The sequence below is a fragment of the Rattus norvegicus genome, chromosome 4 (genome assembly GCF_036323735.1).
Source record: "Rattus norvegicus strain BN/NHsdMcwi chromosome 4, GRCr8, whole genome shotgun sequence".
NCBI lineage: Eukaryota > Metazoa > Chordata > Mammalia > Rodentia > Muridae > Rattus > Rattus norvegicus.
The window spans coordinates 13887377-13914170 of NC_086022.1; the positions used below are offsets into that span (position 1 = coordinate 13887377).

Sequence of the window (26794 nt, forward strand, 5' to 3'; positions counted from 1 at the left end):
TACATATGTATATATACCTATATATACATATATATACATATGTATATATACAGATATATACAGATATATACAGATATATACATATATACATACATATACATACATATATACATATGTATATATACAGATATATATGTGTGATATATATATGTATGTATACAGATAGATATATCTATCTATATATGTGAAAAGTGCTATTTTTAACCTTAGAGCAGTATGCAGAGCACAGTTTAAATGTCTATTTAACAAAACAACCACAGTCTTCTCCTCCCACACGGGCCTATGGCTTCCCTAACAATGTTTACAGGGCCAAGCGTAGATTCCATTTATGCAGCAGACCTTAAATCTAACCGAGAGGCGTTGGTTACACCCACCCACAGTGTTACCACTCTTACACCATTGTGGTAGCATGGCATTATAGCATTCGGGGTCCAGGACTGGATTAGACCTGATATCCCAGCACTGTACAAGGCAGCCAGCAAGGGGAGAATTTCTCCGTCACTCATGAGACTGATGTGTCTAGGACGTACAAAGTATGTGGTGTCATCAGAAGTAATTGTGCCATCTGATAATCAACCAAGAGAAATCGCAACCCATGATGCATAAACAATCAAACATATTAAAATACGTTTTAAGACATAGAAGATACTCAGATCCAGGTGACCGGTCACGTGCTGTTACAGAGCACTGTCCCCTCCTGCCCTGTCCTTCATTCGATCTACATCTGAATATTACTTTCACAGTAGAATTGCTTTAGACTTAAAGGAACTAACACTCATTTTGAAATGGCCAAAAAAGAAATATGTGCTAAAACTGAATAGAAACTCTAGCAGTGTGAGAAGCCTTCAGAGAGATAAAACACAGATATTTTTCTTCCTGCTAAACATCTCCTCACACTTGATGGTGTTAGTCATAACATGTTACATACATACCACATCAGCCATGATTGTTAGTCTAGCAACTCTAGTAAAAAATAAATAAATGAAACATTCATCGTAGTTTTGAAAAAAATCATTCGAATCATATTTTATCTTATTTTAAAACAAACAGCATGGCGTTGTGTTTTACAGTAAGTAGGAGAAATGGAAGCTAATTTGCGGAGACTCTCGGTTAGTATGTGCTTGTCGCTAAGTGGCCTCCAGGCTAGGCCGTGTTGTTGTTGTGTAGTGAGGAAACTGTGTGTCTACTACCCATAGTGAAACCAGCAATCCGCATCAGGGTTATTCCAGACGGGTATGCTTAGAACATGGGACATGTAATAATAACCTGAAATAAAATTAGATCTGAGCAAACGTGGGAAAGTGGTGAAGAGGAGAATCTCTGGATGCAGGGTATGCTGGGAAGACTCCAGCCAGGGCTCCCAGCCACCTGCTCACCCCCATGACTGAAGGACAGGGGCGGGGGGTGGGGGAATCCATAACCAGAGTGAAGGCAGGCAAGAAAGCACACACCTTGCTAGGCTTCAGAGGACCCCCTACCGAAGCTAAAACTCATGAATATAAATGAAGGTGGAAGGGTCTCACCAGTGCCATATCCCTTATTAAATATCAGAGGCTGGATCCCACACGGGCCTTACCAATGAAATGAAGTTTTTCAATCTCCGAAAATTTATACGAGGTTTAAGAAGCGTATAGATTTGATAAACACAGACTCTTTCAACCGGCCTTTGTTCTGTGTCCTAGAGCACGCCCAACATTCCTATCTGTTATAGGTTTAATCTGTCCTGAAGAGTAAAGCAAATTTTCACACGTAATATGAAATGGTCTGTTCCTTTAGTGTTCTGTATGCAATATTGGTAGGGAATCATCTGACTGACATATTAAACTGCTATTTACCAGCCTATAATGAAATCGTTTGAATTTTTTTTTTATTCTGAGTTTAAAACCGGCTGGTGTTTCTTCTTTTCCTTTGCTTTCCTCTGAAATTTTTGTTTACTGAAGCAGACATGTCAGGTCAAAATTCACAGTCCCCTGTGGGTCCCCAACTCTTGCTGTTAAAACCTGGGCAAATGCTCTTCAGAGATTTTCCTATTCACATACCAAAAGGCATCATGGGAAGCACATTCTCTGTTAACATCTCAACCCAACCTTTATAAAACACAAAGACACATGATAAAAGTCTCTTTTAATTGATTGTTTCAAAGAAGATCATTTACCAGGTCTTAGCCAACCCTTGCTTTGATGAGGAACACCATAACAAACATTCTTGTGGACTTATTTAAGCATTTATGGATGATAAATTCCTAAAATATAAAAGGATATATATGCGTACTTACACATATATGTGCGCTGTGTAATTTCAATTGACAGACTTCCCTCCAGAAACCCTGTCGTTCTAGAAATTACCAGGGTGTGAACTGATTAAAAGACAATCCTAACGAAGCATCCTAGGACAGCTGATGAGGCTGCTAAGAAACCTCTTCAAACTGCGTTTGCTGCCTAGGTTATGTCTCTTCGTGACACACAAAAGGCAGTCTTATTTTAAAGCTATAAATTAAATATTATTGTGACCTTCGTATTTCAGAAGAACAAAGTTGTCTTAGGGCATTTTATTGATTGGAAACTTGTTTTCCTTCCTACAACATCATCTCTCTCTATTTGTAATAAATAATAGATATGAATGTATTTATAATAAATAAGATAGGGCCTTCTATTTTATAATTAGCCATAGAGGGGTAAATGTAAATTTGGATGTGGTAGAGCGCTCACCCCTGGGCAAACGTTCCTTCAGATGCAGTTCATACAGAAGAGACCTGCACTTCCTCAGGGAAAGCCATTTAAAGCACAGAGAATCAATACTCCTGTTGAGGGATCGAGCCGTGCCATCCACGAGACTGCTAAATTGGTGCAACTCCAGGTAGCCATTGCTGGGCTCTCATAGATTTCATTACGATTTCATTTCATGCAATCACTTCAATGGGAGCAAGTCAGGGCTGTGTCATTTCTTCACGAGACATGGGCACAGTTTGGAGACCACAAAAGTCAAGATGGAGCTCAGGGAGCTGATGCTTTCTCCCTGGATGCTGAGGTGGCTGACGCCAATCCTCCTCTCTCTGCGAGCACTTTCCTTTCTAGCGCTCTAGCACTGGTTTGTACAGACTCTTAAAAGAATGCGCCTGTGCTGGACAGGCTCTGCTGAATGTTTAACAAATGAAGATGATCACTCAAAGCAATAAGACTTTTATAAAAGGTCTGATTCATAAAACTTGAGAAAAGCACAGGACTCCCTTCATCTTTCTGTTCACAGAAGACAGAACTGTCCGTGTCATTTGATTATAAATTTTTGAGTATCAAGGTAAATTAATTTCACTTTTGCTATCTAACAGCTGTTTTAGTAAGAAGAACAAAAACCAATTTAGAGTAAATTAGGGAAGTTGGGCTTAAAATAAAAAATTGAAAGCCCACATGCAATCTGAGTTATAGTGCTGTCTGTGGTCACCATTGTAAAAATAATTCATGTAGGTTATCCTAGAAAAGTAATTAATTTACAATAGTTAGCTAAGAGAAAGTGGCCACTGAACACTTCTCCCATAGTACTAGAAGGTTCTCTCCATCTGTGACAGTTCTATCCTTCCCAATTCAACTTTTCATTTAAAAATAACTCTAAAGCACACCGTATATCTAAACAGAGCTATCATCTGCAGACTTTATGACTTAAACTTGCTGTGTGGATCGGCAGGCTGAGTGGCTTAATTGGGATAAATGGAGCACGTAAAAGACCAATGAAGCAGTGTGGAGTCTTCATGTTACATCACATGAAGCTCCTGATTAATTTACAAGTGAGCCATTATCACGAAGAGCCACTTGGAAAAGTTACTGTGTGATGTGAATGATTGACATAATCTGTTACCGCATGCAAAGAGGAAGGGAGGGAGGGAGGGAGGGAGGGAGGGAGGGAGGGAGGGAGGGAGGTGGGGGAGGTTTCCTAAGATTTAAGTCCGTTATTAAACTAAATGGGGCCAGCATCACTTGATGCCCAGACTTAATAACCTGAGTTTAATCCCCAGAGAGCCCCACATGATCTGTCTTTGGACCTCCACACGTGTGGGCCATGACATGCATGTGCACACGGCCAATAAATAACCCCAAAGAATTACATGAATCATCCTGACAAGCTTGAAGCATAACTGTAACAATAACCACAAACTAAGAAACAGATTCCACTTCAGAACAAAAGGACAGTCTCGAGCAAACTGCTTAACACGTGCACCCTACTTCCCCATTTTAACAGTTACTATGTGAATAATAAAGGATCAAAAATAAGTACTAGAGAAACAGGTATCTAAATACGCAACAGATATTTAAAATCATCCACAAAGTTAAGAGATTAAGTTGTTGCTGCTTGATTTTTTTGGTTTATCTAAGTCTCACTTTGTAGCAAAGCTAGCTTAGATTTCACTATGTAGCCCAGGCTGCCCCCGCCCCCATAGTCCTGGCCTTTGACTCCCAAGCTCTGGGATTCCAAGCATGTGTTACTTTGCCCAGTGATGTGATGCACTTTTAAATAATTCCACTACAACTTTCAGTGTCTGTTTCCGGTGTGTGGCACTGCAGTTGTACAGGGTGTGTGTGTGTTTGATGTCAGGGAAATCATTTCTCTGGGTGGTCTTTGCTTTGGAAGCAGAAGGCATCACTTGAGGAACACTGCGGCAGGGAGAAATGTAGATGTTCTTTTTCATTAGGATTCTTCCATGTTTTCTCTGAGGTGGCTATCATGCAATTTACATCTGTGGATTTCCAGCAGTTCATTTCCCTTATAAAATTTCTTGAAACTGGTGTTCCTGGAGAGAGAAATGAGGGTACAACTTAAATACGTCATTTACATATGGTTTTCAACATCTCTGAAGTGTTGATGGGAGAGATTATGATTGATAACCATTATAATTTTCTACAAGACAATATGCCATACCTTAAGACAGCCATTAATATTCAACAGCTAGTGAGTTTTTGCCTTGTGATTTACAAAATTGCCTACTTTTAATAATATATATAAATTTTAATCTATTATATAGTAATATATTGTTTTATATTGATTAATTACTTTGTTGTTATATATAATAATTTGTATGTTTCATTATATAACATATAAATTAATATGTTATATAATATAGAATAATTTATAGTTAATATGCAATATATAATAACACAGTTATAACTTAGTTTTGCAGAGATAGACATAAATAACTAAGTGGCTTTTTTGTCATTTTGGGACAGAATCATTAATGCTGCTGGCACAGCTTGTTATCTATATATGAAAAGAAAAGTTAGATCTCAGCTTTATTCCTCACCTTCAATGAATTTCAAATAAATTAAATTTATGTAAATGTGAAAAGTAAAATTTTAAACTTTAAACAGAACGTGTGAGGGAATATTCCTGTGACCTTGGGGCAAGGGTTTATTAAATAGAGTGAACAATGCAAGCTGAAATAAAAAGTGAATTCTGCCATTAAAATTTACTCACATGAGCATACATGTGCGGTATGTGTGCATGGTCATGTGTGGAGACGTGTATAACACATGTGTACACATGTACACACGGTGTGTGGGAGCCACACTGCTCTCTACTCTTCTACTAGATCAGAGATTCTTTGTGAACCCAGAGATCTCAAGTTAGCAAGTCGGGCCAGCCTCCCCTGGGAGCTCCTCCCCTCCCCCCAAGCACTGGAACTGTAGGTCAGTTTCCACAGCTGCCCAGCTTCCCCTAGGTGGGTGCGGGGACCTCATGCATCTGAACTCTGCTCCACTCATGTACATGGCAATTGCTTTCTTCCCAGGCCCATATTAAAACTTGTAATACACCCAAGACATAAGCAAAATGAAAAGTAAAATGCATATACCAAGAAAAAATATAGATTTCAGTTCACAAGGAAGGGAGACAAGACTGGGATGCGGTAGATGAGGGAGAGGAGCAACCCTGAGGACAGTAAGGAAGCTGGCCTGCCATGAGCCTGAGTCATGTCCCCGTCATTAGGAGTCATGGGAGTGCAAAAGTGGGAGAACGTCTCTTTCCCAACTGCCAGGCTAAAGTGTAAAAGCTGATAAAATCGAATGATGGGACAAGCTCATGTAGAAGCCGGAATCTTACATCTTCCTAATGGTACATAACGTTATCCAACAGGTTTGAAGATTGGTGAAGTATTACTCAATAATTCCTACAGACACACACATACACACACACACACACACACACACACACACACACACGGATATATATATATATATATATATATATATATATATATATATATATATATATATATATATATATCCAGCCAGCCACCCTCATAATCCTCATACTTTTTCTTGGCTGAAAGGCTTGTGAGAACCCAGAACCCAGACTTATTATCAGAGCTGCTGTTTTTTCATCAATTATTCTAAGGCGTACAAAGGTTATATAGCATTACAGATGTGAAAGAGTAAAAGTCAATGCACTAATGCAATATATTCTGTATAGGACTGGATGGATCCCCTATCTCTCATAGACATCAGTAAAGAGGATCTGTGAGTGGAGCTCTGCCCCATGTGTATAGAACATTTAACACTGGACTTTCCATGCAGTATCTCTAGTAATAGCCAGAAAAGTAGAAATGGCCTAAAAGTCTATGACAGGTTTTGGTCATTTGCCTAAAGTGTCTCTTGGCTTCAATTAGAGCCAAAAATATATTGTAAATTTCTTCTTAAGGAATTCCTCAGACAGGCTTGCAAGGAGGAAGAGAAGGTCAAGGGAGAGGCATTTGGGAGCAGAGAGGTGCAAATACCACATCAGCCCATTTAAGCCTCTCTCTCTCTCTCTCTCTCTCTCTCTCTCTCTCTCTCTCTCTCTCTCTCTCTCGTGATCACACAGGGCTGGAACTAAGTAAACAGATGGTTTAGTGATGATCTTTAGGCAGAAAACTGGACCATCAGCCTTCAAATTTAAAAGAGCTTGAAGAGGTTCTAAAATCAAAGTCATTCTAGCACCAGGCATTAAGATTAGGTAGACAAGGTGAGTTTGTGAATGAAAGAACAGAGCAGTAATCTGAAAGAGGAGAGAGGCCAGGGTTAGGAGAGGGAAGAAAGTAAAAATTCTCACATGATGAGGTAAAGACAAGACTGTCAAAAGGCAGAAGAAACTGAGGATGGACCCAGGCAAGGCACTGAGTCACACTTCAAACATGTTTGGGTATTGAATTCTTTAATGTGCATTATTGAGCTTTTTCTGAGCATTAGACCCTGATCAAGATATAAAAACGTAAAATAAGGCAACCACCTTAGGAGTTGTTATGCCAGGTATGAAGAAAGGCGTATAAAGAAATAATCAAAATATTTATTTAGAAAATGGTATCACAAATGATCAGATATGAGAGAGATGTGGTGAGACTGTCTCAGGGAGACTGTCAGATACAATGAGGGAATCTAGGAAATGCTCAGTAGAGGACCTGTTAGAGAATGACTCAGGCATGGAGGCCTGTCATAGGTCACTATAGAGACTTTACATTCTTATCGCATAGCCAGGGTGTTTGGTACGAGACAGAAAGAGACATCGAACATCCCCAGAGATGAGACCAGGATTGAGTTCTTGGGTCACACCGATTACGGTCTTATATTCTACACAAAGGAGTTTGAAATTTGTCCAGACAGCAATGGGGAGCCCCTGAATGCGCTCAAGCAAAACATAATCACATTTTTATATTTGAAAAAGAAAATCACCCTAAGTGTCTATGGGCCAGGATCGGAACTCCTTTTTCTGAACTCTGTTCTCCAATGTGTCATTCAAATGAATTTTCTACTCTTCTCCAACACATGGTCTTATGAAGATCTAGTGATGTCTGTGCCATAATTATGCCAGGACTACACCCAGTTCCCAGCCTATTCTCATATGATTTATCAACCCCAAATCCAATATATTACTAAAGGAAGAGACAAGCTCTGGGGTCCATCTACATGGTTTTAAATATAGTGCCTTGTTGACCATCCTTAACATCTGTGTATCTCAGTTTCTAGTCAAAAGCAGGATGTCCTTACTGCCTCCCAGAGTTTCTGTGGGATTGAGATTAGGTTAGTGTGCGAAGTCCCTAGGGAAGGATTAGCACACGAGCTGGCACTAGAAAGAAGTCAGGTGTTTCAATGCTCTCTGTTCATCCACCTGGCACCTGCCTAGCAAGACCAAGTTTAAATCTCAGCTTCTTGATGGAAGTTTGCTAGACTCTCCATGGCTCTTACAGCTTTTCATTATAATCCACATATATAATAACTACATATATCTTACATTCTTAATATAAAGCCACCATAAAAGCACTTACAATACTGCCTTCCCTGGTTCACACTCGCCTTAGTGTTACTTGGACTCTTCAACTCAGATATAAGTACTTCTAAGAGTGAACATTTTATGTGTGGGGTAGGGCGATCAATTGGAGCAGAAAGAAGAGAGGGGATTTGATCAATATGCATTATACCCTTGGATGACACTCTCGGGCCATTGAAAAAGAATAAATACTTTCTTGTTCCTGAATGTGGCCCTAGGCACAGAAGAAGCAAAAGCAAGTACTCCTCTGTTCCCTAAAGCTGATAGCAGTACGTGTGACTGAACAGCGTGTTTACGATTTATTCATCTCCCGAAGTCTGTAGAAATCACATGTTTGCGTCAGAATTATCCATCACCAAATAAAAAAAATTATATAAGGCTGGGTTTGGTATTCTAACTCTTAAATTCTTCCCACTTTTTGTAGATGGGACATCTTGGGAGCAGTAGTTGGTTCGGAATGTGGAACCATTGAGTCAGGACTCTCACTGGTGTTTCTCAAAGATGGAGAGAGGAAGCTATGCACCCCCTACATGGATACAACTGGTTATGGCAACCTGAGGTTCTACTTCGCTATGGGTAGGTACAGATCGCTACCTTTCCTACGTAAATAATATTGCTTCTTATTTATTGTATAAAATGAAAATCACGGAATCAGAGCCGCCCTGAAATAAAGACCTGTGGAACTCCTCCTGCCGCAGGCTAGCCATGTTGAGGCCATCTTGTAGAGAAAGGCCTTCTTGACAGGCCGTGACTAGGCCCAAAGACAGAATGCTACATTGTCTTCCTCTTACCTTGGTCATCGTGGCAATGTTGCATGTAGTAACAATTGGGGGTTGGGGTGGGGAGAAGAGGATGAGTTTGAAGGAGAGTAGGAAAGGTTACATGGGAAGTTTCGGAGGAAGGAAATGGAAGGAAGAAATGTTGTGATTAAAATCTCAAAAGTAAATAAAGATTTATGGTTTTAAAATAACACAACAGGAAAGAAGCAAAGAGCAAGGTGACCCCTTTGTCCATAGCCCATAACCTCACCTCCTATCCAGGTGAGTCATTCATTTTCATGGGCATCTTCTTATTACCCAACTCTGCTATTAGGGGAAGCAGAGGGGGAAATAGATTATAGTAGGCTATCATGTTTTATAATACTCTCTATTGTCCAATAACTTTTGAAAACACATAAAAGTGGTCATAAAACATATTCAAATGATACATAGGTAAATCAAATACATGAAGATGGAAAATATCCATAGATAAACTAGGGACTTGAAATCTGTGGCCTGCCAGACTTGTCCCACTAGTTGTCATGGTCACAGTGACATATTCAATGGTCACTGACAGGGTTCCTGTCACAAGCAGGATCTGGAGATGGAGCAGGAAGTAAAGATTATCTAATCTTTGAACTTAGCAACAAAGAAGTCAGGTCATCAGGGCAGAATCCCCAGCCTAGGACTCAGAGATAGCGTTCGCATGCCTGACTCAGCTCCTTGACAATTGTACAGCCCAGGGTCGTGTGAGATAGATCTCAAGACCAATATGGCCACAAGCATCTTGCTCATGTGACTCTTCCAGGAACTCTGTCCGAAACCGAGGAGTTCTAGGTCTAAAATGATGCAGTCGTAAGGTTCGGGGCATCCGTACTTACTGTAAAATAGTTTGTGCATTTAAATATCTAGACTTCACTTCCTTTAAATGATATTCAAACTATCTCTCACGTTATTAAAAATAATTTCTAGAAAGCATAAACAAAATATAAAGTTGTAATAACTACTCTGGTTTGTTTTTCTAGCTTTACTTTCTTGATAAAAGTTATTTAGAATTAGAATTTCAACAGTAAATCAACACATCTGCATATACCTGTAAAAGACTAAATCATTATTGTATTAATTCCTTTGTACAGAGCTTATGTATGGTACATTAAGTCATCTTCAATTCTTTCTATAATAATTACTTGTTATAATTAATTATTGACTAATGAATTAAAATAGTATTGACTATGTGGGAAGATTTATTTTAGCAAGCCCAAAGAAGCACACCCTCCCAGATAAAAGGAACTCCATTGACTAAAATGTAAGCCATACATATTGAATATAGAGTCTGGGTTAGGACGTAGAGAGTTACAGCAGAGCAACGCTACCCCAGGCATGGAGTTGCTGGGTGAATGAGTTAACACATAAGAGCTCTTAAAGGAGCCTCCCAAGCTCCTCTGTCTGTGCTGTTACTGCTTTGGAAGTGGCTCAGACAAAACCCCCTGACCACGAGTGCCATTGAATTGGGTGTGAGGACGATGCAGCAAGCTTTTACGGCACAGCGTGCTGCGAAAGGGAGAGAGGGCCAAGGGTGGCAGCAGTGGAAGATAATGCCAGTGGAGCAAATGCCATGGAGGGTAAAGTCAGTCAGCCAGGCTAATGGCTGAGAAACCAGGGGTGGCCTGGAGAAGGCCAGGGATGACAGGGATCCCAGAGTGCATATAGACTTAACTGGAAAGGCTGGTGAGGCTTCATGAACAGTGTGGTACTGGACAAATCCTCAAAGGCCAGCATTTCAGAGTAGCCATTCTGAATGAAGGATATAAAAAAAAATCAGAGTGTGATATGTTTGCAGTTGGCTAACTTCTCCGGAGGATTAACAGAAGCATGTAAAATGGCTAAAGATTAGCATTCTCTTGCTGTCATGTCAAAGGACTGTTGCTAGGGGTGTATTACCTGCTTTTTACTTAGGCAATTCTATTAAGAGTTTGAAGATAAGACTTACATAATTAGGAACCAGAGGACAAGACCCTAGTTAGGACAGTGGAGTCAGACTTCAAATTAGAACAGAATGGTATACAGCTTAGTTAAAATATAATAGTGTTACAAGTTTATGGTGAAAGTATTTTGATAAATACTTTCCTTTCCATGCCGTGTATTTTGTCTGGTAATTCTGTTAAGTGTCTAATGAGCTAGTGAGGGCAACAGGAGAATGAGGCAGTGCTAAGTGATGGGAAGAAGAGAACCAGACAGGATACCTGCAGAGACAGAACCAGCTGAAGCCGGCGCACAGCTGCCTGCGGGTTATGAATCAGTACGAGTTTCTCTTCCCAGTGCCTGGGGGACTGGTACCTTTCCCCACAGTGGTACCTCTTCAAAAGAGGCAGGTGTATGGAAGATCTGGCATTAGACATGTGAAGGCTGGAATTTCTAGAATACCACGTAAGGAGCTCCCAGTTTAGAGCACATTGGAAAACCATTCGCATACTGCTCCTCGATGAATGAGTGTTCAATAAATGAACTGCTGAATAAAGAAGAGAGGCTTCTGGCTGAGTTTTGAAAGTTGAAGTCATTTCCCCAGAGCTGCTGATAGCCAGCAACGTGAAAAACTTAGGGAAAAATCTTTTCCCCGTGGCGGTAGAAGGAGAAAGGAATGAATAGTGCAGAGGAAGATGAAGTGGAGGAGAAAGGAGGCATGTGGAGAAGGGAGGGGGCTCCCGAGGCATGATGGGTAATCTGCAGCAGAGCAAATGCCATGGAGGGTAAAGTCAGCCAAGCTGACGGCTGAGAAACCAGGGGTGGCCTGGAGAAGGCCAGGGATGACAGGCACACCAGAGTGCATATAGACTTAACTGGAGAGATACATGTCTCAGAATCAGGACCGCTGCTTCCAGAACGTCATCCGAGACACACAAGTGGAGTGCAGCACCGGGAGAAGCTGATTTTTTTTTCAGATGAGATTAAACAGGACAGGAGAGAGGACATTGAGAGGAGTAGGGTGAGTGGGGCCTGGAGGGGAGAAAGCTGCACCCAGAGAAAGGATCCCAAAATATGGGAGCTTGGGAGAGAATGCTAGCAGTGTGAGAAGGATTTGGGAGGAGTTTATAAGTAACCGCCCCCTCCGTGTGGTGCTCTGGGGAATGAGAAGCGCTAGATCAGATTTCCTCTCAGGATGGTTTACAGATGTTGAAGCCTCGGTTCATATCAGTTCTCATGACCAGCATCTGCGTTAACTTGTTCGACTTTCAGAATTCAGTTAAAACCTCATCTCCCTTACCTATCTGTTCACATACTCAACAACCGTTTTTTGAGGGCCACTATCCAGTACAGTGGTTTAGAGGCAAACTTCTGTGAACAAGACAAAAATAATCTAATGGATATCATTTGTTTTGCTGTCTGCTCATGGCTCCTCTGGAAACGTTTACTGAGCATTTAGTTCGTTCTCAGTGCTTTGAGTTCACACCAACTCTTTTTCTACTATGGTACATCAGCACAATGCAGTTCATGCCGATTGTCATTCTCTCTTGTGAGGACTCTCTCCTTACGCTGTAATCTCTGTGGATGACAGAAACCATGAGTCCTAGTGTGACTTTTCCATGTGCTGTAATTTCTCCTATATGTCCACACATACCCATTGGTGAAGCCTGATAAGTAGACTATAAATCAGGCCTAGTAGAAGCCTAAGGAGAAGAATCCATGGTAACTGAAATATGGGTTGGGAAGATGACTTATGGATGAAGAACTTACCTTGAAAGCATGAGGGTTTGAGTTTGGATCCCCAGCACACCTGTAAAAAACCAAGTACAGCCACAAGCTCCTGGAATCCCGGCAGTGGACACAGAGATGAAGGGTCCCTGGGGCTTGCTGACCAGCCAACGGCAAACTCCACATGTAGTCAGAGACGCTGTCTCAAAGACTAAGGTGAAGAGCAGTAGACAAGGATACACAGCATTGACACCTGTGCTCTTGCCATGGAAACCTGAGTGTTTATGTGCATACATAACACACACAGAGTCACGCATCGCATGAATGAATGCACACGTGTACACATGTGCGTGCACACATTAATAAATAATTTAAATGCCCAACTGTTCTAAAAGTGAAGTGTCAGCTGAATATTAGTAACTCTGTGTCACGCTTGTCTGTAGGTAACACAAGGTAAATAAAGACCTGGGTAGTGGACGCTACTGTGAATGCCTTGGATTTTTTTGGTTTGGTTTTGTTGTTGTTTGTTTTGTTTGTTTGTTTGTTTGTTTTTGTTTTCTCACTAAAATGACTGACTGAGGTCAAGATATATTTCCCTGTCTAACTCAGTGCTGGAAAAATAGTAAAATTCAGCAAAGCCAGTTTCTTCACACAAATAAATGTCTACAAAGCTATTTAAAACAGTATCTAAGAACTCCAAAACTGACCGTCCAGCCAGCTTTCACCGAAACCCTTCTGTACTTTAATTACTGTAGAAGCTGCCTCCCCAGTCCTTCTTTCTACCACACATCAAAGCTTTGTGGGCTAAGCAAGATTCCATGTCTTCCTGTAGGAGTTGCTGTCCCTGAACTTCACAGGCCTGACAGATTGCCCTCAGAAGGACATTTCAGATAAACTCTGTCATCATCTTAATGTCTTGGCTCCTCTTAGACTATCTTTCCCACTCTGTCCTGTATGAGCATCCCCCATGTGTTTCTTCTCTGAGCAGCAGCTGCTGTTCGCTTACTGTTCTTGAGAAGACCCCGGGAACCAGTTGATGAAGGTGCAGAGACTGGATCCTTCAGGCCTCCTTAGAAATGCTACACTAACATCACACAGTAGGACCTTTCATGTTCTAGTTACTTCTTGATAATTTCTCAATATTACTCAGTGTTTGATGGGAAGGAGACTTTGTTTCTTGACTAGCAGCTGAAGTATAACTTCAGTGTCTAAAGCTACAGTATATGGCGCCCTCCCTTAAATTGTCCAACCAATGTGGAGACAGATTCCCTACTATTTGATAGCTCACTGGAATCCCATATGCCCAGAGCTGCTCTAGGGTCAAAGCTAGAAGGACAAGGACATATGCTGAACCTCTCCTTCTCTGGATTAGCTCAGTACTCCAGCAGCAGTCTCATGCCCAGAAGCTCCTAGTCCTCTGCTGTTTGTCTCACAGACACTGACTTCTCAGCTTGCAAACCAATGTCCAATGCTGCTCAAACATGTCAAACAGCTTATAAAATGAACTTAGGAGGCCTGAGAGAATTTGCGCAGTATAAATCTAATAGATCACTCCTGAAGCCAAACGTGAGTGTCTGGTAAGGCATTGGTCAGGTTTTTGAAAACAGTTGCTCTTAGGAACATGAGAGAAGAGTGTTTCATAAATAAGAGTGCTTGATTACCAGAGTGGGCTTTGCATATTGCCTTAATGAAGTGACCATGGCCAATTATTAGTATTTGTGGATTCAATCAATTTACTTAAGGGCCCCAAAGGTGCTATCTTGGAGACACTGCAAGGGTTTATAGGCCAGTCACAATTCTCATTAACAGGCTATGAAAATGGCAATAGCTGAGCCTGAAGGAACAGTCCTTGTTAGGGCAGCAGATGAGACACTTGATGTTGCCCTATCATGGAAGCAGTTCTAGACCCGGGGGCAGTGGTACGCCCTCCTCCACTCATCCTGCCAAGTCAATCCCCCAAGGCGCACATTGCTCTTCAAGAACCCCTCTATTCCTGCCTTCTGTTAACTTTTTTCTCTATAGTTTTCTTTTTGGCTAACAGTCCAGTTGTGAAATTTGTTAGACTAATTAGGCTCCATCTAGCTTACTTAAGGTTCACTTGTCAGACAGTTTCTTCCAATCCGCAGACCTCCATTATTTCAATGAATCAAACCAGATTATCTGTAAACAATGGACACCTTCTTCACTTACTTAATTTCTAGTGGTGAGTCAGCCATTATTTGTTGATTTCAATAAATTCCCAAAGGGAGACCTTATTCTAGAGTTTGAACATTACCCTGCTGTCACCTCAGAATATCAGCCATGGCAGTTACTTGTAAATAAAGTTAACATCAGTGGTGATGATTTTAGAACGGAGGGTTCCTTAGGAATGTAAGGATAACAGAGAAGTTTGGTGCGATGCACTGGGGGAATGCTTCTGCATGCCTGTACTCTTGTGTGGCTAGTGCTGTTATGTATGACAGTCTGGTGGTGGGGGATTCTTCTACTTAACTATAATTATTGATAACATGTAAGAGAAAGAATAGCTCAGTGGTGACAAAGCAGAACACCTACTCAGGCTATTCTGTCACCAGGGGATTCACACCTCCCTTTCGGTTCTAATGGTATATCACATAATGTAACCACCAGGTAGTGGCAGCAAGCAAACTCTACTATATACCTGCCACTAACCAAGCACGGCACCAAGTGTCAGTGTAAAACGTACATATGTAAAATGCATGCATATCTACTAAAATATTGTCAGCGTTGCTTGAAGCCTCTTCACAGCAGTATTTCAGGAGATGCGGGGAATCAACAGACATTTTTATATCAACAGGCTTAAAGACAAAAATCACTTGATCATCTCAATAGATACAGAAAAGACCTTGACAAAACCCAGCAAGACTTAAGGTAAAACTTCTAGAGAATGGGAGTAGAGAAAACATAACAAAGGCTATGTATGACAAACCCACATCCAACGTTATCCTGAATGGAGGAAACCTTTAAGTGATGCCATTAAAATCAGGGGTAGGACAGGGCTGTCCAGGGTCCCCACTCCATTTCAGTATAGTGCTTGGGCTACTAACTGGAACTGGAGAGCAAGAGAAGGAAACCAAAAGAATACAAATGGAAAATAAGAAGTCAAATTACTTCAGTTTACAGATGAAATGATACATAAACACTCCAAATTTCCACCCAAAAACTACAGAATCAACCATTTCAGCAAAGTAACAGGGTACAAAATCAACTTTCAAAATCAGTCACCTTTCTGCCCACCAACAACAAATACACGGAGAAAGAATTGTGAGCATACTCACACTTAAGCCTCAAAGACGATGAGAATCTTAGACTACACGTCACCAAGGGGGTGAAAGACCTCTACGATGAAAACTTCAGTCTGTGAAGAAGAAGTTGAGGAGGAAACAAGAAAATGGCGAGACCTCCATGCTCATGGATTGCTAAAATTAATATTACAAAAACAATCATTCTACCAAAAGCTACTTATAGATTGAATGCTATCCCAATCAAAATGCCCAGAGCATTTTTTACAAAAATAGAAAAAAAAATCCTAAAGTTATTTGGAAGCACCAAAAAAACAAAAAAAAAAAAAAGAAAGAAAAAAGAAACCAAACACACACGCACACGCACACGCACACACACACACACACACACACACACACACACACACACACACACACAGAGCCAATATAGCCCATACAATCCCAAGCGAGAACAATGTTGGAGAGATTATCATTCCAGATTTCAAATTATATTACAGAGCCATAATAATAAAACAGTATGGTACGGGAACAAAACAGACTTGTAGACAACTGGAATGAAATAGAAGACCCAAGCATGAATAGAAAAAAGCTAAAGCTACTTAAAGACCATGATAAACAGGTTTTCCTAGGGCCTGGGAAGATGGTCAATCCCAGGCCTGATGATTCACTTTGTAATCCCAGCACTGTGGAGGCAGAGACGACCAGATTCCCGAGCCTTGCAAATCAGCCACCTTTGTCTGTTTGGTGAGTTCCAAACCGATGAAAGACCCTGTCTTAGCAAAGGTAACACATAAGGTTGTCCTCTGGCCTCACACACTCGTCCAACAGCACTTGCACACATATACCCACAAGGAAAAAGCAGATATGTACATATGTCACACACACACACACACACACACACACACACACACAGTTGAGTCATGGCCACGTAGCCACTGCTCCACACTGTTATTTGAGTAATTCCGTCTAAGAAAGAGGACTGTTGTCCTTTACATGTCAAGTCTTTGATCTGGAACATGGCTCTTCATTAATTAATTTCTTGGGTCCCATTGTCTTTGTGTAAAGGCATCATTAAGTGACACGTACTGTCATTTCTTTCTCTGATTTCCAATGCCACATCTGATGTTTTGGATGCAAGCTGGCTCTAACGCCATGAATCGTTTGTTTGGTACAGGAGGGACCTGTGACCCTGGAGACTCTCATGAAAACGATGTCATCTTATATGCAAAGATTGAAGGAAAAAAAGAACACATCGCACTGGACACCCTTTCCTATTCTTCCTATAAGGTACGAATGCTAGTCCTTGGGCCTGATGACCTACCACTCGGGCCAAAGTCACATCCACAAAGACTGTTACAGCACTGAGGAAACATCTTTCGTTGCCACCCCAGGAAATTGCTCGATTTTTTTAAGGGACTTGGGAATCTAAACATTCATTTTTATTTCTGATATAAATAAGGACTCTGATTTTGTCAGGAAGAACGAACTATAGCAACAATAAAGCAAAACCCAGCCCTCTGAGTAACAGTTACTCTTGTTCCTCCCTGAGAAAGCTGTAAAGGACGGGTCTAATTGTTTAGCTCCATGGCCTTGCTTTTTATACACAGTGAGTAGAGCCCACACCGTCAGTGTGCCAGGCAGAAGACTTGCAAGAGAGCAGATCATTGTTACCCTTACATTTTTTCTTGCTAATTAGAACTATAGGATCGGCCATTTCCCTTTGCTCTCTGGGTAGACAGGTGTTATTTTGGGTTATTTACAAACATCTAGAAAACCATGCTTGTCGTGGGTGTGAATATTTTTTTTATTCTGTCAATATTTGCTGATAGTACACCACACTCATTCGTAGTTTCTCTCCACATTGATAACACTTTAACTACTTTACAGAACTTGTGGGCTGGGGAGAAGCCTCTGTCAGTAACAAGCTTGCTCTGTAAGCCATAATAACTAAGTGGACTCCAGAACACAAGTAAAACGTTGGTCATGGGGGTGCACATCTGCAATCTCGACTCTGGGGAGGTGGGAGCAGGAGGGTCCGTAGAGCCTGACCAGCCTATCTGAATAGACAAGGTCCAGGTTCAGTGAGAGATGCTGTCCCCAAGTGGAAAAAAAGTGGAGAGCAATTGTTGAGGAAGACACATGACTTTAACCCCTGGCCTCATGTACACCTGAGCTCTCAAGTCCACACACACACACACACACACACACACACACACACACACACACACACCCCAAAGAGTTTAAAAATGATCAACAAAGGGAGCAATTAGAGAAAAACATCCAGTAAGTTCAACGTTCAATTCCTGGTATGACCCAAGTCATAGCCCTAGGAACATTATGGCAGGCTACTTTCCTTGCAGTCACATGGTAGGAGTCTACCTGCTCTGGTCTTGTGCATGCTTCACACTAAATTTTAGGCATTAAAGATTATGTCTTGATTTACTTGTCTGTGGCTACTTCTGTTTTGAGTCTCATTCTCAACATTCCTAGTCGGAATTTAATATTATTAAAAAAAAAACCCATTTTCGAAAGTGTTGATGATAAAGTCAAATCATTATTCAACTGCCTCAGTCCTGTGCTTAGTTCTGTCCTAGGAGACACATCTGTGGTCAGTCACACACCAGGAGCCCCACTGTCCTCACAGGAATTCTGAGTCATCGAAGTGAGTTGTCCTTGAAGACAAAGCCTTCATGTGAACTAATGAATTTAGCACAAAGCCATTGTCCCATGCACAGTAAATGGTGGTTCTGCACTTAGCGACTTGCTAGATAAGGTCTGAGAGGATTCATATTGACTAAATGGAAGGGATTGTGAGTAATCTGAGTGTCCTTTTTTGGAAGGTTCCAACTTTGGTTTCTGTGGTCATCAATCCTGAACTTCAGACACCTGCCACCAAATTTTGTCTCAGACAAAAGAACCACCAAGGGCATAACCAGAATGTCTGGGCTGTGGACTTCTTCCATGTGCTGCCCATTCTCCCTTCCACAATGTCTCACATGATCCAGTTTTCCATTAATCTGGGCTGCGGCACACACCAGCCTGGTAACAGGTGAGGAGCACGCGGGGTCTCCTAACCGGTGGGGAACGAGCACATGCGCTTGACCCTTGAAGTAGATTTGTCAGCAGATTTTTTGTCTGGGATTTTTTAACAAAATGTCCATTAACAAAATACAGATTCCTATCTCCCCACTAAAAGTTTTCTTTGATTAGTAAATAGGAAGGGATGTAACCGGGTAGATTTCTCAGTTAGAATAGCTTCGTTCTGGTAGCTTGATATAAGCCATCAGAGGTGTTCACACATGCTGTGGCAGCGTCCGTTATAACAGATTGCTGGGTGAAAATGACCGAAGACAAGATTGGCCTCTCGTTGACTAGTGACCCTCTAACAATAGGTATGGAACTCAATTAGCACTTCAGGGGCTGTGACATCTCTACTTCACTTGCACGGGTGTTGCTCAGATCATCTGTAAGGATTTTACCGGCCTCACATTGACAGGAGGAAGTGGCAGTGTGGGACACGGTAATTGCCTTGCTATCTAGCGAATTCAAGAGCACGCACCCAGTTTGCTGTGTATTGTCCTTCAGATATAGCTTCTCTGGCAGTATTCCAACTGCTTGCCCTCTGAAGGCTGGTCAGACTACAGTGAGAAATGGTGCGTTCAGTAGAGGTCTTTAGAGGAGTCCTACAGTCATTGACTCATTCATGGTGGTTAGCCAGAAATAAAAAGAGTCATTAGTTACCTTTGCCCCCTTTCTGTCGGGCTTGTTCTGTTGTTATTAGCGTCAGCTTGGAGTTTTCCACTAACCATGGCCGGTCCTGGTCCCTACTCCACACCGAGTGTTTGCCGGAGATCTGTGCAGGTCCCCACCTCCCGCACAGCACCATCTACTCCTCGGAAAACTACAGCGGGTGAGTAAACATGCTCCAAGTCCCAGTGAAACGACGGATCCACGCTGGGGAAGGAAAAACACTGAGTAATTCTGAGACTAGAGTTTCAAATAATAGTTAAGTAAACCGACTTTTTCTTAACAGTGATATTGAAAAATAAATCCCCCCATAGTTTTAGCTAAATCCTATGCATCACCACACTGTATGAGGTCAGTTATCCTTCATGTATAATGCTTGCATTTCGGATTATGTGTTCCATGGTTATTGTTTGTTTAAATTTAAAAAATGTATTGACAAAGTACAGACTTAAAGCAAGAGTAGAAGAAAGAGAACTTTTGAAATTAGACCAGTTCAGACCTTACTCTGTCTTCTACTGTGTATAATGGTGGTCCATCTAAATTTCCACATAAATTAAGGTACACTCCATATGCTCTTGTGAGCTAGTGTGAAATTCAAGATGACCCTGTAAAAACTTTCCCAGCATACAGAGTAAGCACCAGCTACATTGTAACATTATTTAGGAGGCTAGCAATTAAGCTACAGACCCCACAGGTAAACGTAACTACTTCATTAATTTGGGTGTTATTGCAATGTAGAAACAGGAAGCTCGCATGCATGGGAGACTAATTCAGAAGTCAGAAACATAGCCGTGAGGCTGATTTCATGCTACATTTCTTGCAGGTGGAACCGAGTCACGATTCCCCTCCCTAATGCGGCACTCACCCGAGACACCAGGATTCGCTGGAGACAAACAGGACCCATCCTGGGAAACATGTGGGCAATTGATAATGGTTAGTGTCTGCGCCTGTCACAATCACGGGCCATTGATGTAGGCTTTTCCGGTGTTTTGTCAGTCCACCCAGACTTAATCACATTTCTAAGTCATGGTCTTGAGATTCATTAAACGCCCTTTCTTCCTTTTCTCCTTTGCATTCCGTCAGAAGCCCAGGGATGCACAATCAGAAAAAAGAAAATAGGCTGTGTAGTCAGCAATATTAGATGCTGAAATGTCTCAACATACATAATTTTAAAGTGCTTAAACCCCAGAAATTCAAATCCGCAGTTGATGACAAGGGATAGCCTAACGTTTTCCTGAATTTTTATGCAGAATTACCATAAGTACCATACTGCATATATTAAAATAAGACCCATTCTTCTAAGTAACTTCCATAACATCTGGGATGCTTATCTTTCAGTTGCAGACATCACACAGAGCTGGGAAACATCATCTCTAAGATACTAGTGAAACCCCTACCCTGTCTTCAGAAAAGGGTTTGAAAGAAATACGTGGATATCCATAGAAACTGTTGACTGCATTGTTGGTCGTTTCTGCATAATTTAAAAACCAGCTTCTGGAGCAGTGTACACTTTAGTGTATGATAAGAGAAGATACCTTAGGATGTTAAGTCACATGGCTTTTACATTGTTACAATGTTACATTGTTACATTGTTATTAACTACAAGCCACATTTGTTTGTTCTGTGTTAATTTCTGGATAGATTTGTAGGACATGTATAACTTTGAAAGTTTAGACAAGAAGTAGAAGAGTTCTGTAGAGAGACACATAAGGACAGACAGAAAGACTAAACGTCAGTACTTAAGTGATTTTACTATACCCTCTGTCTTGGTTTGTCCTGTCTAATAAAACTATACTTTAACGCCGATTTTTCCACATATTAATCTTCTCTTTCTGTTTTTGAATAATTTAAGGCCTGAGAAACTAATTGCATAAAGTTCTTAAATTTTGAAGACCTCTTCAGGCAAGATAATTTACCCATATGCCAATATGAAGGCTATGTTGAATATTTTTTAAAAAAAAGAAGGACCATGATACTAAACCTAATGTGTAAACTAAGCGAACTGAGGTTTAATTTGTTAAAATAAAGTTTCTGCACTGGTAGAATATTTGCATAGCATTTTAATTACCTCAGCTGCCAATGGGCTCCAGGGCATGTCCGCACCCTGCAGTAGGATGTGAATGGATTTTGCTGGTGCCATTGTTTTTTAAAAGTTCATAATGAATCTTTTTTACTTTTAATAATCACGAAAGAAGTTTAAAACTAGCAATAAAGGGGCTGGGGATTTAGCTCAGTGGTAGAGCACTTACCTAGGAAGCACAAGGCCCTGGGTTCGGTCCCCAGCTCCGAAAAAAAGAACCAAAAAAAAAAAAAAACAAAAAAACAAAAAAACAAAAACTAGCAATAAAATGAAGTGCAAGTACAAGAGAACTGAGAGAATAATGAGACATATATATGCCCATGAAAAGGTTTTCCCAGTTCCCCGAAGAAAGCAATTAGAGCACCGTTCGGGGTCAAGGAGTCTTTAGGACACACTGCTGACCACAGGTTGGTTTGAGTCTCCTGGGAATGGCTGAGGCCCCAGAGAGTCCACAGGCTTAGCGGTGGCTGTACAGCCGGGACACAGTCTCTTCAGTTCTATTGCTATTCTGTGTGAGACTTACCAGTCACAGGCCTGCTGACCAGTCAGGAAGAAGACACACAGTCCTTCCAGAAAGAACACCTCGGCCATCTCTCCCGCTTAACCCTCAAACCCTAGAACTGCACTGCAGAAATCTTGAGACAATGTGGATAATTGTGACGGAGGAAAATACCTGGGGGAAATATTAGTGCAATATCATAATTTTGTTAGGTGACAATCCTGAAAATGTTAACAGAATGGAAAACCCCAGGGCAGGCTATGTCTCCTGTATCTCTACTTCCCCAGCTAATATGGTGACGATGATGAAGTCGGTAAGGAAGGATGCTAAATGCTTGATTGTAATTTGATTGACTGGGGAGGCCTTGTATTATTGATGATATTATTCCTATGAAGACTCTTCGATTCAGTGATGTGGTGTTGAGGCCCCGTGAATCGTCAGAATAACCCTGTAGCATGCAGCATGCTCTCACAGGACCCAGATCAGGGCCTCCTGCAGCTCACAACCACGTGCACCTGATGTGTTCCTCAGCACTTCTTGGACAGCAGAGCCTGTTGGACGACAGGGCTGGAGGGTGGTGGTGGTGGCTGTGTTGATTACAGGCATGTGGTAGAGCATCATAAACATGATAGACTTCATCTTTTCTCTAAGAAAGATTGTCATCCCACTTGGCAGACTGGAGACAGCAAGGTTTAGTCAGGGTAGAAGTGCATCCAGGATTTTCCAGTCCCTAATGCCAGCTCTCTTAACCCGGCAGTGTGCTGGCCAATCTCTTCTACATAGGCAGGTTCCCTCACTAAGTGCTTTTGCCCTGCAACTCTATAGATTTTTCTGCCCCTACTAATTGGGTACAGGGGTTATGTGCCCCTGAGAGTTCCAGGCTACAGCAAAGCTTATTTTAAAGTAAATTCTTTATTTTAATGTGGGTAAAGGACTTAGAAGAAATTGGTAACAGGCGGGCAATTTTCCATGCCTGAAACTGGGAATTACAGAGTCGTAACAACCACTCATGTCTGCCCTTCATTTCTTTTGTTCCCTGTTATCCTTAATGGTTATTACTGTACTCGTTATAAAACACTTATATCCTTACATGTGTTAGAATCTGAGTGCTTCAGATACAACCCTTCCAGTCCTTCTCAGAATGCCAATGACTGGATTATGTCTACACCGTCACATTGCTAGCAAAGTCAACATCTAGTGGGGAAGCCATGCACTGTGGAGAAGGCTTTATGCTCGACCACATTCTTAATGTTGCTCCATATTTCTAGGGAGGAAGAACTGATGCTTAGGAATACATGTAGTGCTTATCTATAATTTTATAGATTTCCTCCCTGGTAAAACTAGAAATTACAGTTATGACCTCTCCACTTGGGGATGCATCAAAGAAATCCTTTATTTCTCCCCAAAGAATATGCACATTATAGAGCATCCAGAGCACGGGCAGTCCTGGTCTGTCTGTAATGATTGGGGCAGAAGGCTTCATAGTAAGGAATATAAATCACGTGTCCTGTTCCCGTGAATACAAACATTAAAATCTTGAAGGAATTATTTATGGAAATTAATAGAGACCCAACTTATCTGTGACGAAGTGCTCCGTGCTTTGTGGATATTGTTTTCTAAAATTATGTTGGTAATGTTACTGGGCTTTCCACTTACGTTGCTGTCTTTACATGACTTCTTTCTCCCTATAGTTTATATAGGTCCGTCATGCCTCAAATTCTGTTCTGGCAGAGGACAATGCACTCGACATGGTTGCAAGTAAGCATTTGAAAATAACATGCATGGTTGTCCGTTTTTAGATATATATTGACGATCTAGGCCACAAGCCGTGTAAATATGTTTGGTATTCTTTTCTAGAGTTCACATTATTTTTAAAACCAAATCAGGGTACTCGAAATGAAATCATTGTGTATGTGTATATAATATGCATGTGACATGTGTCTATAGGTAAGTATGACGTATGTGGAAGGTGTATTATGTATGTAATGTGTTGAGCAATGGAATATATGCAAAGGCCAATGGAGAACATAGAGTGCCCTAATTCTATTACTCTATACCTTATTCCTTTGAGACAGGGTCTCTCACTGAACCTAAGACTGGAGTAGCATAGCAGCCAGCAAGCCCAGGGACCTTCCTGTCCCGCCTTTCACATCTCCTGGGTTATAGTCACGCATGCAGCCACACCCGCCTGTCTAGGTGTAGCCCAGCACTTTGGGTCAGGTCCACATGCTGGCACAACAAGCACTCTTGCCCACTGATCCATCTCCCCAATCCTCAAGATAGAATTTAAATGTAAAATTAATTAATAAGTTTATATTAGGCTAATTGTAAAAGCTATAATATCCTTCAAATTTGTAATGAATTCAGATCCCTCGTACCTGGATAGTTAGCTTTTCTGTACATTTATAGAACAGGGGTGCCGACTCCGAAGTCTGAAATAATACACTAATAGGGTAATATCTAGTTACCACAAGTGAATTGTGTTATATTAATAACGAGAATGGGCCATCACATTTATTATGTCATTCCTATATTAATATTTAATTCTAAGTCTTTTCTGAATTCCTGAAACCAGAGGCCATCTTTCCCATACAGATAAGTTTTCAACACCTCCAAACAAAAAATAAGTCATGAATTGGGTAACTAATGAATGAGTAGACAGTTTACAAAAGGAACTTCGAAACTGCTTCTATAGAGGTTGTAAGACAAACAATTGAAAACCCTGGGATTGGTATGTCAGATTCATTTTTAAAACTATATTTTACCAAATTTAATTAACAAAGAGATCATTCTATACAATTAAATATTTTATGAAACATGTAAAGAATTGAAAAGTTTCTGTTTATACTTTAGAACTGAATAGGAATGGCATGAGTCTTTCAACTGTGCTGTCTGCATGTTTGTGTGTGTGTGTGTGTGTGTGTGTGTGTGTGTACATGTCTACATATGTGTCTAGCTATGTGTATCCATGTGCATGAGTGGGTATAGAAGTCAGATGACACATTGGGATGTCATTCATTAGGAGCCACTCCCCTTGGTTTTTAAAACTGCCCCCCCTCTCTCCCTCTCTCTCTCTTTCTTGCTCTCCCATCCCACCCCTCAGGGTGGGGCTTACCAGCTAGGCTACACATGCTGACCAGTAAGCCCGAGGAATTCTCCTGATACTACCTCCCGAAGACTAGGGTTTGATGTGAGCACCGCGATGCCCTGCTCTTATGTAGGTGCTGAGGACTAAACTCAGTTCTCATGCTTGCACAGCAGACATCTGACCCAGTGAGCCATCTCTCCTAACTCAGTTTAAGTTAACACCTGCCCCCGAGTACTTCACTCTAACCGCTATCTCTCTATCATCTATAGCAAGGCCATCTACTTTTTAAATGCATTTTGAGTAAAATTAACACAAGGGAAATTCGAATCGCAAGTCTATGCTTTTAGAAACTATTTTAAAATAAAAAATTTTTTCAGGAACAAACGTTGCCTTCTCCTTCTGAAGTTTTACTGACTAGTTTGACAGTTGGGAGTTTTCTTTTCTCCATATTCTGGCGATATTTGATAGGACATTGATTGTCTTTGCCCTTTGTGGAAAGACTGAGCATTCCCTTCTGTCCCATTCTTCTGGGAGTATGCAGTGTATTGAGTTAGAACACAATTATACAAAAAAGAAACTTCTATTCAATACTTCTTCCCCTTTGTCAGCCAATCTGAAACCTGGTGCCACCCCTCCCCTCTGTCATTATTGCTTTTGTTTTCTTCCAGGACCCCACTCCTTCCTGCCCTATCACACTTTCTGGCCTGTGTGCATCCTGGGGCTGAATTTATAAACTGACAGTTCGCTTAGCTGGTGACCCTAACCCCATTGAGGAGAATGTGAGGGATATTTCAGGAGAGTTACCCATGTGTCTGAACAGTGGGAGACTTTTTCCTGACAACAGACTGAATAAATGACTACATTGGGAGGTTGTGAATGAACCAGAGGTTATTAGGAGCTCTTAAAGTCACCAGTGCGGCCGCTGAAAAGCAAGCGCTGCAAAGAATCTGTTGTTTTGCCTTTAAACACAAGTGGTGTCCTGACTGGGATTCTATCCGAATCACAGGATCTTTATTAAGTATATTTCAGAACCATTTAGAGGGAAGAGACTCCAGGGTGGTCTGTATCTAAATGGACACCTCTCGCTCCCAGTCTGGTTCTAAGAGGACAGCATGTAAGATTCACAAAAGTGCACCTACCCCGAGATGCCCTACTGTGCCACTCTTATGGGGAAGGACATTCCAATGGCTTGCCATGTAAATTACACTTCAGCTCCCCACGGGTCAGGTTCAGCGGATGCGTCCTTGCTTGTGTGGAAACTTCTCGGTGACTCAGAGGATGACCGTGTCTATGAAGTAGCCTGTAAGGAGGCTGGGGCTCATGAACATGGTCAGGAGATAGTCATTTTCTCTCCAGCTTTCCCAGAAGCTGTTTGCACTGCCAAGACAG

At 41.3% G+C, this 26794-nt stretch overlaps 1 protein-coding gene across 4 annotated transcripts in view; it reads left to right on the forward strand.

The window, feature by feature from the left end:
• Positions 1–26794, forward strand: part of Reln (reelin) — a 426762-nt gene that overhangs the window by 258937 nt on the left and 141031 nt on the right. For all 4 annotated transcript variants that reach the window (XM_039107060.2, XM_006235873.4, XM_039107062.2 and 1 more), the window contains exons 12-17: positions 8708–8859; positions 17166–17278; positions 18832–19040; positions 19773–19901; positions 20562–20671; positions 24009–24075. In XM_039107060.2, the coding sequence (XP_038962988.1) occupies positions 8708–8859; positions 17166–17278; positions 18832–19040; positions 19773–19901; positions 20562–20671; positions 24009–24075 (780 nt within the window). The remainder of the gene's footprint in view (positions 1–8707; positions 8860–17165; positions 17279–18831; positions 19041–19772; positions 19902–20561; positions 20672–24008; positions 24076–26794) is intronic.